Source organism: Oenanthe melanoleuca, chromosome 9, assembly GCF_029582105.1.
Source record: "Oenanthe melanoleuca isolate GR-GAL-2019-014 chromosome 9, OMel1.0, whole genome shotgun sequence".
NCBI classification, from domain to species: domain Eukaryota; kingdom Metazoa; phylum Chordata; class Aves; order Passeriformes; family Muscicapidae; genus Oenanthe; species Oenanthe melanoleuca.
Window position 1 is genome coordinate 6,182,291 of NC_079343.1, and position 15,671 is coordinate 6,197,961.

The 15,671-nt window shown below is 45.8% G+C and overlaps 1 protein-coding gene across 4 annotated transcripts in view; it reads right to left on the bottom strand.

Moving 5' to 3' along the window:
* The window catches only part of NGEF (neuronal guanine nucleotide exchange factor), a 47,969-nt gene that overhangs the window by 3,033 nt on the left and 29,265 nt on the right, over positions 1-15,671 (bottom strand). For all 4 annotated transcript variants that reach the window (XM_056498826.1, XM_056498827.1, XM_056498825.1 and 1 more), the window contains 9 exons: positions 11,466-11,626; positions 11,174-11,326; positions 9,094-9,223; positions 8,261-8,335; positions 6,229-6,318; positions 4,487-4,650; positions 3,315-3,470; positions 783-862; positions 225-329 (listed from right to left, as the gene is read on the bottom strand). In XM_056498826.1, the coding sequence (XP_056354801.1) occupies positions 225-329; positions 783-862; positions 3,315-3,470; positions 4,487-4,650; positions 6,229-6,318; positions 8,261-8,335; positions 9,094-9,223; positions 11,174-11,326; positions 11,466-11,626 (1,114 nt within the window). The remainder of the gene's footprint in view (positions 1-224; positions 330-782; positions 863-3,314; positions 3,471-4,486; positions 4,651-6,228; positions 6,319-8,260; positions 8,336-9,093; positions 9,224-11,173; positions 11,327-11,465; positions 11,627-15,671) is intronic.

Below are 15,671 nucleotides of genomic sequence, written 5' to 3' on the forward strand. Positions count from 1 at the left end.
ACTAACTGTATTATAGCCCACAGCTGGTGCTGGGAAGCTGTGCCAGTGTTGTCACAACTTAGGCAACCTGGATTGGCTATTAGGAGAATGCAGTAACTTCCTTCTCTGGCTGTCATGCTGACCAAAGCCTCCCTCTGCCTGGAAGGAGACTTGCAGCTGCCTGCCTGCAGCAAAGCCCATCCTTCCACAGGGACTCCCAGCCCATCCCCAGCCCATGCCCATACCATCATCTGTCTTGTCCAGGATGTTGAGCACGTCAGCCAGTTCTAAGGAGAGCTCATCAGGCTGCTGGGCCACGTATGGGTGGACACACTGGATCTGTGGACAGTCTGCCAAGGAACAGGACAAGAGTGAGGGATGGACTGGGATGGAGCTCCTTTAAAAAACAGCATAGCTTGGGTGGCTGTAGCCCCACACGCTCTGCACATGGTCCCTGTGATCTGGTAATGGCCTCTGGGGAAGCAAGGGAGTGCCCTGGCTACAGGTATCAGGGATGTAACTCTTGGGAAGGGAGCTGGGTTCACATCACCAGCCACGTGCCCAGCCATGAGCAGCCTGGATGGGAGGGAGAGCGCTGGTGCAGCCCAGCCCAGGTTGGAAGGGTTGAGGTCAGGGCCAGGCCCAGAGACAAGCAGGTATTGATGGTGGAAACTGAGTGGAGCCCTGGGAGAGGGCTCAGCATTGGCATAGGTCCCATATACGTGGCTGCACAGACATCAAGCAGAATAAGGTGCCCTGGGGTAGGGGTGAAGAGTTCCCAGCTCCCATGCTGTGTCTCTTACCAACAAGTCTGGATGTAAATGAAACAAATTTGGTTCTCCGGTTTGGGGCTAGTGAAATCATCCAGCGCTTCATTTCACTCCTAGATAGGGGAGACAAACCAAAGCTGAGAACATGGAAGAATTGTAGGGGCCCTAGTTCTGGATTTCATATTCCTCCTCCCAGCCTTTTCCTGCCTACCCCTCCAGGGTCCTGGGTCCAGTAGTGATGCTGAGCCCCACTGTTGCACACCCTGGTTGGGATGTCACACGTGACACAGTATTCGGGGCCCTGCTGCACAGCCCTGGCTGTCCCCCACAGGCAGCATTGTCCCTCTCTGAGGAGGGTCCCTCTGCTACCACTGCTGCTGAGAGCCAGCAGCAGGCTGGGGGCCTGGCATTCGCTAAGAAGTAACAGGCAAAGGCAGCTCCTGGCTGGGCTGGTCAAGAGGAGCAGTTTTTCCAGGCTAAACAGTTACAGGAACCATTTATTCCTGCAACTGCTGTGTAGGAACACTTAAAGGGCAGAGCTCATTAATTCCCCTGTAGAAGAGCATGGCAGCACACCAAGGGTACCGCTTGCTTGGCAGCAAGACCCATGTGAACAGCATGCTGCAAAACCGAGACCTGCAGTTGGGAGAGTGAAGATCTCACAAACGCTGATATCCCAGGCCTGGCTTCCCTCAGGCTTCTCTCAACCCCACAAGGAAATGGGACAGTTCACCTTCACAGGCTCCAGCTCCTGCCTGGAGGACCAGCTGTGCTTCCAGCTGCCAGAGAGCCAGATTTTTCTACCTTCTCAGGTGGTTTTAAAGTCTGAGCTTGACACACATGAAAAGCCATGGGAGTATCTTCAGGGAGGAGAAGGGCCTAAGAGGGGGATGTAAAGGACAAGTGCTGGCAGGTTAATACTCAGCAAGGAATACTTTATACTTCAGGTGTGAAGAACAATGCCAAAGACCTGTGGAAACACCTGCAGGTCACACCACATGAAGACATGCTGGATGAGGGCCTTGTGCACAGAAGAGTTGTAACATGTAGAGGTCAAACCCAGAGTCTTGCCATGCCTGTGGCCTTGTCTGCACACTGGCCCTGCACACAGATCCTTGTGGAGCTCCATGGATCCACCCACGGTGCTCAGCTTCTCTCAGCCTGCAAGGAGTCCCACCCACACTCCAGGTCTATCAGTGCAACCGGTTGTGTCCAAATAGTGTCAGCTCCCGGCAGAGCCTGCCCAGAGCATGAGCTGCAAGCTACCACTGAGCAGGTCATTGTTGCCTGATGCAAGAGCTCCAAAAGCTGTAGAACAGATGCAGAAGTCTCTATTTGGCACCCACTTATCTCTTCTGTTTAGTTTTTCAAATCTGTGCCTAGGGACTGGCTCTATCATTCCTGCATCTCTGAAACAGCAGCCTTCAGCAGTTGGTATGTTACATTTCAGTGCTCAAGACCTGTTGGCAAGCCATGTTCTGGATCACATACCTGCTAGAAGATGGAACAGGATGCAGAGCACAGACCTGCAACTGTCTCCCCTGAGCTGAGCAAATCCTGGCCTGGTTTATAGTTTGCTGCACAGCCAAGCCTCACAGACGTCACACGTGCGCTTGCCCTGCATAGTGTGACTGACACCTCTATTTTCAGTGCAGCAGAGCTGCAGCCATATGTCTGGGGAGAAGGTGCAGCTGCTCACCATACTGGGGGCTCATCATCCTGATGCTGATGCTGCAGTGGTGGTGGGGAGGAGGTCAGGGTGCAACCCTGGGGCTGGGCGTTCATTTAGGAATATTGATGATGAACACCAGCCTACTGACAGCAGATAACATCAGCCTGGGGATGTGCATTGTCCCTAGGAGCTGTTTAGCTGGTGGCTAGAAAATGTGGGCCTGGTAATGCTGGTGGGTCAGTGAGAAAGCCCTGCCCAGTGCTCCAAAACAACTGGGTTGGTGCAAGCACAGCTGAATCATTTGCCAAGCCTGAGCTTTTTGGAGCCTGAAGTGAAAAATCAGTGAGCCAGAAAACTTGTATCCAAGGAGACAAGGAGGCCCTGAGCAGTAGAAGGGCTGCACAAGACTGGCACTGGCTGTGGAGACACGGAGGAAGCAGCTTTTTGTCCCATCTTCACCCACAAGCAGGAGACACTTTGCTCCACAGGGATGGTCAGGCATGGCCCTGATCCTTGTGAGTCAGTGAAGCCACTGGAATGTGTGTATATCCTGCTTGATTTTACTTTCTGGATATGCTGCAGGCTGTAAATCAGCTGGGGCACAGTGCCTGGGCTGATTTCTGACCTCTCTGTCCCAAAATAGGAACTGCCTGTCTGTCCAGCACCTCAGATGCCTCAATTACACCATACAAGAGAGAAACCTGCCTAGGTGACCAGTGCCTTTCAGGAGCCTGAGGGCAATTATGCTGGGCAGAGAGGTTGGTAGGACCAGCTCAGCTGTAACAGTGGGATCCCTCCCTGCCCACCCTGGAAAGTCTGGACAGCTGGTCCCCACGAAGGCAGGATGTAGGGAGAGAGCACTGCTGAGTGCTGGCAGGGTGACTGGTACTCACTGGGATGATGCCTTCAGCATATAACTGGCCTCCCGGTCATCTGCATTCTCTAGCAGCCTCAAGATGAAGACATTGGCCAAACTCTGCCCCTGATCTTCCAACTCCTCTACCCGAAGAAGCCCTCGGGGAGCAGAGTCAAACACTTGGTATTTGTCCCTGGGAGAGGTTAGAGAGATTAGGAAAAACTGTGGTTATTGCAGGAAACTTTGACTTCAGCCACCCAGAACTGTACTGAGGACACAGACCAGGAACTGCTGCATGGCAGGAGGAAAAAAGATGTCCTGCTGTGAAAAAGGATGAGCGTGTGGCTATGAAAAACCACTGTAAAGCAAGGAGCCCTCCCCATGCTCTGCCCTGGGCATCCTTCATGGCCTGGAACAAGTTGCTTGCGTTGAGCTCCCCAAGTCCAAAACACAGATGGCGCTCCCTCAAAGGGGATTGTGAGGCTTAATTCATTCCTATTTATAAAGTGCCTCTGTGTTTTCTGAATACAAGTTGCCACAGAAGCAAAACATTTCCCAGCGTACAGACACTGCGGCGACACGTTCATTACGAACAGTGAACGGGCGAGATGCTCCCTACCAGTGGGTCTAACTCATGCCACAAAGAGCGTGCTGTTCTCTGCTGCTGTATTTCACCAGTGTCTGCTTGCACAAGACACAGTCCTCAGCACAACAACATCCTCCTCCTCCTGAGGTAGGTTACACTGTGTCAAATAAAACTGCTGGCCTCAGGCTGAAATTTATATCCCTCCCTGGTACTCTAACTTTCTAGATTTCTTACAGTTTTAACTGACTAAATCTGAGCTGTTCTTCAGGCAGCAATGGGTCAAAAATCACTTCTTGTCAGGAAGACAGGTCTCCAGGGTGAGCCCACCTGCCAATGTAACTCATTGCCACCCTGCTGAAACTGCTGGATGCATAGTCACCCTGTCCTGGGATCTGTTTAACTCCTGTTGACCATAAATTTTCAGCTGAAGAGAGCTGTGCCACCCGTGAAGAGTCAGCTGTGCTCACAGGCAAGGTGACTGCTGGAGGGAGGTGTACATGTCAGGCCAGGATGCCCTTCCTGTGCCTGAGGGACAGGATGGGGTCACACTATGACAGGCTGGATAAACCTGGGGCAATAGAACTAATGAAGTATCCTATGTACTACCCGAATTTTGCACTCACCCAGGAATTTGCCGGCAAATGACCAGCAGATCATTGAAAAGGAACAGGTAGATTTCTCTGAAGAGTTTCTTGGTGCGAAGCGTTCGTGATGTCTTCGGACCATTCATTTGCTGCAGTTCCCCCTGCTTCAGCAGCCAGCGGGAGTGAGAGATGATGGGTACAGACTACCAGGGAGGAAAAGATGGCAAAATTTAGGAGAGCAGCAAAACCCCATGGATTCATGTGGTTATGATGCTGGAAGCACCAAGAGATGCAAAAGGAAGGGTGGTGAGCTCCCACCTCCACAGCTTGTACTGCAGAGGCTGGAGCACAACTGCAAGGAGAGGGCAGTGTGCTCTGCCATCCACACAGCCCAGCACAGTGTGACAGAAGTTGGGCAGAGGTACAGCAGGGGCCCGAGGATGGACAGGCATTTAAGGATGGCAATGCTAGAGTGCCAAGTGCCGGAATGAAACAACAGCCTATGCCCTGATCTCTCTCTGGGAGATCACATCACATCACATCACATCACATCACATCACATCACATCACATCACATCAATCACTTTCCTAAATAGTAAGACTGATTTTTAAAACCATGAATTTTGCCTTTTGGCTACAAAAAAACCTGAGGTTAAACAGGTTTCCTCTGGTTGAGTCTGTCCCAGTCAAGAGGAGAGACTGTCCACAGCAGTATCTGTCCATAGCACCTACCACAGCACTTCTGCTGGAGTTTCAACACGTATTGTGCTACAACCAAGAAGCCCAGAACAAAGCGCATCTTGTACTAGAAGAACACTATACTTCCAAATGACTGAAATATTGAAAAATACCTGTATAACTGCCACTCTTTTCACCTTCACTCACAGTGTGCACTCACATGCACGGTGGCACAATTTTTCTTTTCAACTTTTGGCACTGCTCTCCCCAGAAGAGCTCTACCCGTGCCAGTTCCCAAGCAGATCAGACCCAGAGTTGAACCAGCTCCTGCCTGTCATTACAGCCTCAGCTTTAAAAGAGGTGGAGGCATCTGTGTAGCTTGCCTAATCTACTGTCCTGTGGACTGTGGTCTAGCTCTGACACACTGGTAAAGTGCTCTATACTTTGTTGCTCAGGTACATAAAAATATTGCTTAGAAGCTATTTAGGATCTTTAAAGTTTGTGAAGCAGACATACCTGAGAAGCATCTCTATAGCATTCAAGAAAATAACTGACAACTTTATACTGACAACTTTATACTCAGCACTGGAATTTTTGGTATACATCAACTAAGTTTTGATCAGACACCCCACAATATTGATTTAGTAACTCCCTCAGTGTAGCCAACACAGATCACCAGCAGGTATTTTAAGACTGTGCACAATGTATAAGTACAGGAAAGAATTAAAATGATGGGACAGTCTTTGTCCGGGTATTTTTCAGTTTTAAAGTGTTTTGCTTTGTAGCTTTCATCTACCTTTAACTTATTTCATATGTAAAATAACAGCTGAAAGCTGGCCTGTGTTTGGAAGAGAGGTAAGAGGGAAGAGCCAGACCTGAGTGCTGGAATAGGAGCACAGTGCACAGGAGAGGTGATGCCAGCATGTCCCACCTGTGTACGTGCACACTACTCTGGCCTTTGAGCTGCCCCAGCCTCTGCAGCGGGTGTACACTGAGCACACACAGAGGTGCTGTGCCAGCAGCAGCCCCTTTGGAGGGCCCCCTTTGGAGGCTGGCTGCAAAGTGCAGACAGTGAACCAAAACTGCCCAGCCTGTGCTTATACCTTGATCTTGAATTCTAGTTTCTTCTGGATGCTGATCATCTGCTCTGTTCGGCTCATCTTCCGGACACCTTCATTGCATGCTTTCACCACCTGGCAAAAGAGAGCACAGAGGTTTGTCTCTGCTGGCCTTAAGCAGGTAAGTGATGATGGACAGCATGAAAAAGCCTGACCACGATCCGGTAAGTTCCCTGTTGCAACAGGAATTGACAAAGCCAAGATCTTTTGTCAGCACTGTGGGTGCATGAAAAGGAGAAGGGGAAAAACCCCAAAACCCTAACAACCAAAAAGCTTCCAGACACCCAGAAGGTGATACAGGTAGAAGTGACTGTCAGAGGACATACTGGATGGCTACATTCAGTTACTGAACCAGACAGTATAAAACAGTGCTTCTGGCTGCACAGCAAAAGAAACAGCTTGTTTTCCAGATCCTGACACACCATATATCTCATTTTCCCTGTTCCCAACATTTGAAACAAGGTACATGTGCAATACCATCTTCAAGGAGAGAATGAAGCCAAACATCTTTTCAAAAATGCAGATGCTGTAGTTCTGCCAAGCAGCACTAAATGCCAGGACTATGAAATGTCCTAGGAAAAGAGTCGTTCATCATACAGAGCCCAGCTGTGTTCTGAGTACAAACTTTTAACTGAAAAACCACAACCAACGTGCAAGCACTACGCTGTTACAGGGACCTTAACCTAGATGCCACTGCCTGTTTCATAAGGAGCAACTCACTTGAGAACTGGCTAGGTAGAAAAATTATACTGGAGAACAAGCTCCACTTTGAGCTCTGTTTCTGCTACTCAAAATCTATCAGTAACTGAAACTGTGATCAGCTCCTGCCTCTCAAATAGAAAGAGAGAAAACAATCCTACAGAAAAAGTAAGCATCAGACCTTCTCTGTGATGGCTGTACTTAGGTGGGTATTAGGTATCTAAGCTTAATCACTTACAGATAAGTCTTTAACTGTGAAAAGAATTAGTAAACTGATCACGAGTCACTGATAACTGAATACAAACCCAGGATTTTCCCATCAGCAGCTATAGTCATCTGCATGCTACAGAAACAGTCTTCCTCAGGCTAATGACCAATGGAAAAATAACTGGCTACCAGATGTGTCAAGAGGGATTCTACAAATACTAACTCAATGCAGAACATCTTTCATCATCTTTCATCTTTTTAAAGACAGTCCCTGTCTTTACCCCTAGTGATCTCCAAGCATTCACTTCCTAGACTGGTTCAGGGCAAATCCAAGAGCCTGTTCTGTTCTAGTGTTTCAGTCAGAGCCTGCAGGCCCATCCTCAGACTGATGTTCTAGCACATTTTCAACTTCAAATTCCTGTGTTGAACTGCAGGAGTCAGAAGATGTTCCAAGCTTCTGATGGAGAAGGATTGAAACATTGTCCCAGCCCATGTAGCTGCCAGCTGTGTCTAGACTATAGATATGGCGTTATCCTGTCTAACCATATCAGAAGCAGCCCAGATGGGAAACATCCCACTGCCTTCCTGGGGTTTTGTACACATCAGTAACTAGCACAGCTGAACACCACACCTACCTATCAGCTTCAGAGAAGAGGGCTAAATGCTGGCTTATATACTTCATTAGGAAGCTGTTATTCTAGGTCAGAGGAAGAAGTGTGCTGTGACAGAGGAAACCTGACACAATTTTACTCTGCACCTAATCACATCTCTCAGTGGGATCCATCAACTTCAGGTATCTGCAGAAACATTTTGTGCACTTGGAGACTCTACAGGAAAACATTCTCTGCCCTTTCCTACAGCAGAAACATATATCTGTTGTTAGCAAGAGATTCACTGTCATGGACATCTAAGTGCAAGTAGACTAGTCCATCTTTCAGACATCAGGAAAAAAAACCCCTCTTGAAACACAGTGACAGGATTAAAAGATACAGCTCCAGGATAGAATATAGTCTGCAGGTGATTTTTCCAGAGGTGTGTGTATGTGTGCATGTGTGTGTGAAATGAGCATTGTGGTTTAATCTAGGCCTTCTGTTAATTTATTTAAACTTACTGTTTCCAGTTCTTTATGTGCATCCAGGGCAGTGGATTCCCTGTCAGATTTCTCTTCCACTTTCTTCAAAATATTCTGCAGGAAACAAAAAGCTCTGTTAATGCTGATACCAGTGTGAGAGCAAAGAAGGGTCTTTGCTAGCTTACAAATTACTTTTGGCCATCAGCCTAATTACAGCAAAGGTGACACAGTACAGTGACTCTCACCTCTTAGTTCCTCTTTCTCATTAAAACCTGTTCCAATCTGACCTCATATCTAAGAGAAATATAACATGTAGATCCTTATTTTACAAAAATAACTTAATAAATAACGAGAGCTGGCACTAACAGACAGTGTTATTTGTAATATTTGTAATAAAAAGTAGGATAAGACCATTTGGGACTGAGCTGTTTCCTCATCCCTAGAAGCATGTTCTCCAGCAGGGTTTAGATAAAATGGCAAAGCATAGGAGGAAAATGGCTGACTGGTCCAAGCCACCATGGTGTAGCATCCCTGTGTCATCCAGCTGTTCTGCATGTGTGTGTCACCATCCTAACCATCAGGCAGCTGGGACTGTTGCTACCTACCCCTTCTGGCAGATCGACAAGCTCCTCCTCAGCTCTTTCACTCAGTAAAAGCTATCTGGCAAATTCAACACTAATTTGGGGATGGACTCTTCAGTGACTGAAATCTTTTTTCCATAGTTGTGGTGAATGTCTGACTCTGTGGAAAGGCTTCATCCAGTTCTAGGGTCAATCATGGCTATATCTAAGCCCTGTTCACAGCTGCTGGAAAGCAAAATTCCAGGAATGATCTGGAAGTCCTTTGTGAGAGAGAGAAGAGCAAAACTCTACCTGCACCAGCAGCTTGAGCCGAGTGATCCTTTGAAATGGCAGAATCAGGAAGGAAGAAAAGGACAGGCCTTTGCACTTGGGATCCAGCTCCAGCTGTGAGATCACTTCCCGAAAGGCTGGTTTGTCTTGGCTGAGAAGAGAGATAGAGAAGCTGAGAACTTTGAGTGCTACCCTCCATGGGACTCTGGTATATTGCTGGTAACCCAAAAGCAGCTTGGGCCCAGAGACAGCATCTGCCTGGCTTCTCCCAATAGGAGAGAAGAGGGAAGAGAGGACTGAATGCCTCTGGGTGTATTTTAGTTTAAATCTAAAACTATTTATAGCGTTGGGGGAGGGAAAAAATAGACTTCTAATGTACAAGCCATGGCAGTGCTCACATATGTTCATATCTAGCTCAGAAGCATACACTGCGTGTGTAGGTGTATGTGAATGGGGTGTGTGTCCAAGTAAATGAGTCAGAGGCACAATTATGTATTTTTACACAGTTGGAATTCTGTGATAAGGTGAAATTCACACAGTCATAAGAACAAGAGAAGCCACAAAGTAGCTCAAGCTTGAATATTCCTTGCTGCTTAGCTAGAGGATGGAAATCATTATCTGGCCTGAGAAGGGCAGGAGCTATGCCCAGGCCTTCCCTGATGATGTTTGCAGGAGATGAGGGCACAGCTGGACCACAGACACAGTTGCAGAGGAGAGCAGTCCCAGCTGTTACAGGCAGACAAAACTTCCTGGCAGTCATAGATTGAGCAAACCTGAGCAAGGCTTGTACTGCTAGAGTCCTGGCTAGTGGAAACAGCATGCTGTAAAGAGGTTGCTAACTGTGCAAAATCTGTCTGTACTGTGTGTTCCTCACAACATTCGAGAGAAGGCATTGGCAGTGCTCCTCCCTGTTGCAGCAGGTACCTGTGTGACAGTGTGACTCATGGCAGAATGGAACTGCATGTGTCAAATGGGGGAAACTGTGACACACCTCAGGCTTTGAGTTCAACCAAGTGTGCAAAATTCCTGTGCTAGCTGGGAGCTTGGGGAAAGGAGTCTGTTTTTTTCAATTTGCTTTATGTATTCCTACAGACAAAAGAAATGCTGCCCTCAGAATTCACATTTAGGAATACCTCATCTCCAACAGGTCCCTTTCAAGCTCAAGTAACCCAGCTTATTGCTGCTTTGCTTCTAAGTGTTTGGATAATGGCTGTAGGCAAACTCTTTCTGCAACTGTATAGCTCACTTCTGACTGAAGGAAACCCTGTGATACCCTCTTTTTGGAGAGAACAGCAGGCCAAGCTCATTGAAGGCCCCTTAAATGTTTTGGTTTTTTCCCTCAAAGGTTAGAGGGCAGAGAAACGAAAGGACTAGACATTGTTACACTCCTCTGAACCAGCTGATGCTGTAGAAGAAAACACACTGCAGCATGTGCAATGGGCTGTCCTCAAAGAATCCAGGACATTGTAACTAGAGAAAAATTGATTATCTTCCTCTCAAAGACAAGCCTGTAGGGCACTCATTGTTTTGAGCTGGCATCAGAGAATTCCTACTGGACCAAAACACTTGCTACACTTCAAAAATACTACAGAAATATCTTGGATTACATCCTCAGGCCTAGGTCTGTGTGTTTAACACTAGAACATGAATAAAATAGCTTTTCCACCCCTCCATTTAAGAAAATCCTGTTGTTCTGAAAAATAATGGTTATGAAACTGGGGAAAGTCAAATGCCTTGCTGCTGAGAAGATTGGGAAAAGCAGTGGCTGTTCTCATCAGAGATCTATATTATTTTCTTGGCCTTCTCTTGCCTCTCCTTGCAGTTTAAAAATACAGGCATTACACAAGCACATGGCCCTGCATGCACCATAAATATTTCCTACAGTAGAGAAATGCTGGTTTTGAATTTAACTGCCGTGTTACCTGCATCAACCCATCCTTATTATAAAGTGTTTTCTTTTTATAGACGCAGTGAGAAATCATGAAGTGGGAAGCCCCGTTTCTGTGCTGTCTAGCCCTTTCTCCTAAATACTTAAATTACAGCTAAATCTGTGGCCTGTACAATTTTGAAAAATAATCCAGCTACAAGCGCTAGAACTCACAGAAGCTGTTTGTAGGCTCTCTCCTGGTAGGTCTGATTGGAGACATAGGTGATATACACAGAGAAGTGATTAACTGTGTGCTGGTAGACAATATCACACACGTCTGAAATCACGATGTTCTCTTCCACCCGCTGCTCAAGGTCCAACAGGAAGCTAAATGAGAAAGTCAGCACCCATATTAATTGTGACCTATCTGTCCCAGGCAATTCCCAGGAATTTCAGCTCCTCAATCCCTCTACAATTGCAGTTACCTAAAGCTGGTGCTTTCAGTGCCATTCAGCAGCCAACTTACCGCTCGCTGACAGCCATGACATCCAGTACATTGGAGAAGAGGATGTGTGCCTCAGACTGGTGTAAGATCTTTTTCAAACGTTCATTCTCCATGAAGTGAGACACCAGCAGATTCAGACTCTTGTAATACGATGCTTCAGAAGTAACCAGCTCAAACATGGCCTGGGGGAAAATCCCAAAGAAGGAAGTCAGCAGGTACCTTCTACTTCTAGAGAGGCAAAGCAGGCATTAATGAGAACATCCGTGCTGCACAGCCGCAGACCTTGCATCTACTCTGCAGGCCCAGGCTGCAGGCAGAGGTAAGTCCACAATGCATTTTCTACGTTACAGGAGACAGTGAGTTAAACAGGGAAGTTTTCCTCCCACAACCCTCAGCCCTGATCTAGAGGAAATACAGCTGTTACTGTAAAACTCCCTGGTCAGCCCTGGACATACACTTTTCTGTCTCAATTCACAACAGACCAAGACAAGACACAGTAGTCCCTAACTACTACCAGAAATCGTAAATAATCTCCAAATTTCAGCCTTTGCTTATCCTGTTAGAAGAAAAAACTCTGGAGCAAAGCCTGGTTTCCTCAGGCCAAGGATGTGGTCTGTGGAAGCAGGAAGATAAATTGATGGTTTGGTTCAGAGATAAAAATCAGTTTAATGAGATGTAGATATAAAGTTATCTACCCACTGTAAGTGCTGCAGGGACATTCCACTATTACCACTAAGAGATCCTTTACTCTCTGGGTGAGTATATATTGTATCTGTTCAGACATAGATACAAAAGGTGTTTATTTACACAAGTACTGAATCCATTAGATGAAGTAAGATTAACTGAAGATTCTCACAAGAGCTTCAACACAGTGAAAAGTTGTTAGATCCTTCAGGCATCTCTTTATGAAGGAGCATCTTGGGTTCCTGGTCCTGGGGCCCACGGCCCATTAATAAGAGAGGTAGTTGGTAATTCAGTGGAAGTTTTGTTCCCTTAAATCTAAAGGTGCTTCAGTGCTCTCCTTGTGTCCACAGCTCCTCTGTTGCAGCCTACTGAGGGGTGGAGCTGGCCAGGCAGTGTGGGTGCCCGTCCCTGAACTCTGCTGGCTCTCAATGGCTGCTGGGACACAGCTAAAGTTGAGGAGGTCTGATGGAGCCATAGGTACATGCAGTGTTTTTTGTGACATGTACATAGAAAAATATATTCTAAATTAGCTTGGGATCTGTCTTGAGCTTGGCTGTTTTATGTTTTTTCTCTTAAAAGAAATTATTTGGAATTTTTCCACTGATCAATTTTTGGCCTTTTCACTGTGTATCACGTAAGAACCTGAGGCAGAGACCTGGGTTGTGTCCCTGACACTGTGCTGCAGTCCAAGATCTGGGTGAATGGGTATAGCAAGGAGGGACTGTTCCTCAATCCAGAGCTGCTAAAATAGCAGCTGAAGTGACATTTCAGCTCTTTGCGGGGTTGGCAGCCTAGGAAATGTTCCCAGTGGGCACTTAAGTCCAACAAGTGGCTTCCTGCACTAGAGGAGGAGGTTGTGCCTGCACAGCCCCCAGAAGGAAGACAGAGCAAAGGGTGCAGATACAGATGAACTTAGTCAGTGATCATGGAACAGACAGTGTATAAGAAATAAGAGGATGCTGGATTTTTTTTCAAGGCTACATTCCTAATGAGAAAAGTGGAGGAGTATCAGCTCAGCTTCTCCCAGAACCTTTACCCAAGCACTGGGTGAACCTGTGAGAGAACCTCTCTCTCTCTCTGCATGACTAGCTGAGTCCTAAATGTAACTTTTACAGCTTTAACTGTACCTTTTTATTTGATAAATGAGAGAAGAGGAAATAGGCAAATATATACAGGATGTGTTGGGACAGCCTGTCCCTCCAGGTATCCTGGAGATTGACATCTCCAATCATTTTGCACTGCAGCTTTCCAGAGACTCCAAGTCAGGAATTTTTTTCTGCCAAGTCTTGTCTGTCAAATTTGTGAATGTTTGCTGTTTGCCATAGTGGAGGGTACTAGATCAGCAAGGGCAGGTCCAGAATGCAAGCTATACTAAAGAAATAACAAAACCCATAGTGAAAATATTTGGCTTGTTTGTTCCAATGGGGACAATAAAAAATCACTTTCCGTGACACTTTTCAATCATCCACTGCTCTTTCAGTCAAGTTTCTTGTTTTGATGCTCGAAAACCTGTTTTGCTTTCCTTTTTAAATCTTGCATTGATGATCTGCTCAGTAATTTTCCATCATTGCCACTAATGAATACCAGATTTCTCTTCTTATCCTAGTCTCTTTCACTTTGAAGATTATTTCAGAGAATCAAATTTTTCTCTGACTGTTTAAGCCCTGCTCTGTCACAGCCACAGTGGTGTTCTCTTCCTCAGTTATGAAGCAGGGTGTTAACTTCAACTTTCTTTCCATTTGTGCATCAGTATTTCTCCCTATGGTAAAAATTATACTCTTGCTCCATCTTTCCAGGCTGAAGACATGCAAGTTTTTCCAGTCCCTGTGTTTACTACAGCTTTGAAGACAAAATGGGTCAGAAAATACAGTTTTGTCCTTAAGATGTTTACTACAGAATTTTTGCTGTCCTGTACTTCAGGAAAACTTCTCCAATTATCCTTTATGAAGCTGAATATTTTACATTCACTAAATTAAGCCCTCATATACATCTCATTCTCACAGTTCACGTCCAACATGAGCAGAGTTCCAGAACTGCAGGAGCAAGTAGTGCTTGCTTATAGCAAGGCTGAATTCAACATCATCTCCTCAATAGCTTCAGTGATTTCTCTCACCCTCCTTGTTTTCTGACCTTGATTCTCCTCACAAAGAAAATTCTCCACTCTATCTATTCAAGGTTCAGCCAATTTCACATCTTTCTGGCTTTGAGCAATTTTATAATCTCTTACTGTGCTAATTCCAGAACAAGCAGGAAGAAAATTTCAGGTCTGATAAACTAACAGTGGAGAAGGCACAGCACTTATTTATGACAGCACTGTCCCATTCTCCAACTGCTTTATTTCTCTGGTTATTTTTACAGAAAGAAGAAAATTGAGCACACTTAAGATTGGGTTTTAGCAGCACAGAGATTTTTTCCCCAAAAACACATACAGGGAATTAATGTAACTTATCAGAAATTACAAGTTTTGAAATCTACAATGCACACTTTTAAGCAAAATATTTCTCTGTAAAAGATTCTTCATTTTGAAGCAAAAATAAAAATAAAAACTTGTAATTTTTTCAGATGCCAGATTGTGTTTGTAATGCTGGCACTTGAAAGTACCGTGTTTTTCCAGGTAAACAGAACAAATCCAAATAACCAGCACAGAAGAAGAACATGGAAAAACAGCAAATCATTTCATTCACCTTCAGCCCTAGCCCTGATGAACTAACAGCCTGTGCTTGCCAGCCCAAACTACTCTATATAAACACAAATCTCCTCCACTAAGGGTGTGAATAACACAGCCCTGCCCATCATCCCCTTGGGGTGCATAAGATGAGCTTTTCCAGTGTGACAATCAAGTTACAGCCCTAGCCAGGACTAGTGCATGCACAAGGTGTTCATCAGTGTGGATTATGGAAGTCTAAGTGAACTATGGAGGGACTGCTTGCACCCTGAGATGTTCTTCAGCACTTTGGGTACAATCCGATGAGCCATTGCTAAGCAGATACAGGGTAACAACCAACTCCTCGTGCAGGAATACAGTTGGATTTGTGGGATTGAGCCTTGGAAAGCCCACTCCTTGTACCACAATGCAAGCATACACTAAACAATGTCTGCCCTCTCCAGTGCTGGCTATGAATGCAGTGCTATGCAGTGACAGAGAGCACTCACACTCCCCATGGCACCCAAAATAGCAACCAGTTGTAAATTGTGGTGTGACTGATGTTGTCATCATTTGTGACAGCTATCCCAACCTACTCCTTTCACTGTCTGATGCAGTCCTGTAAGTCACAGTGCATGGCTCTAAAATAGTGATGTCACTGCAGTGCGCGGCTAAATGCAAATATACCTGCCATTATTTTTTACTGTTTGCAATAGACTCCAAGTAGCTACAATTAAATAGGATGTTTATCAATCTCTATCTCTTTTATTTCTATCAATGTCATCATATTCAAAACCTTACAGTTAATGATCGAATTCTTCTAAGATTTCTGGTGGAAAGTTATGTGTCCTGATAGTAACTTCAGAAAAGAATTAATGTGCACTGGAACCAATAGCTCT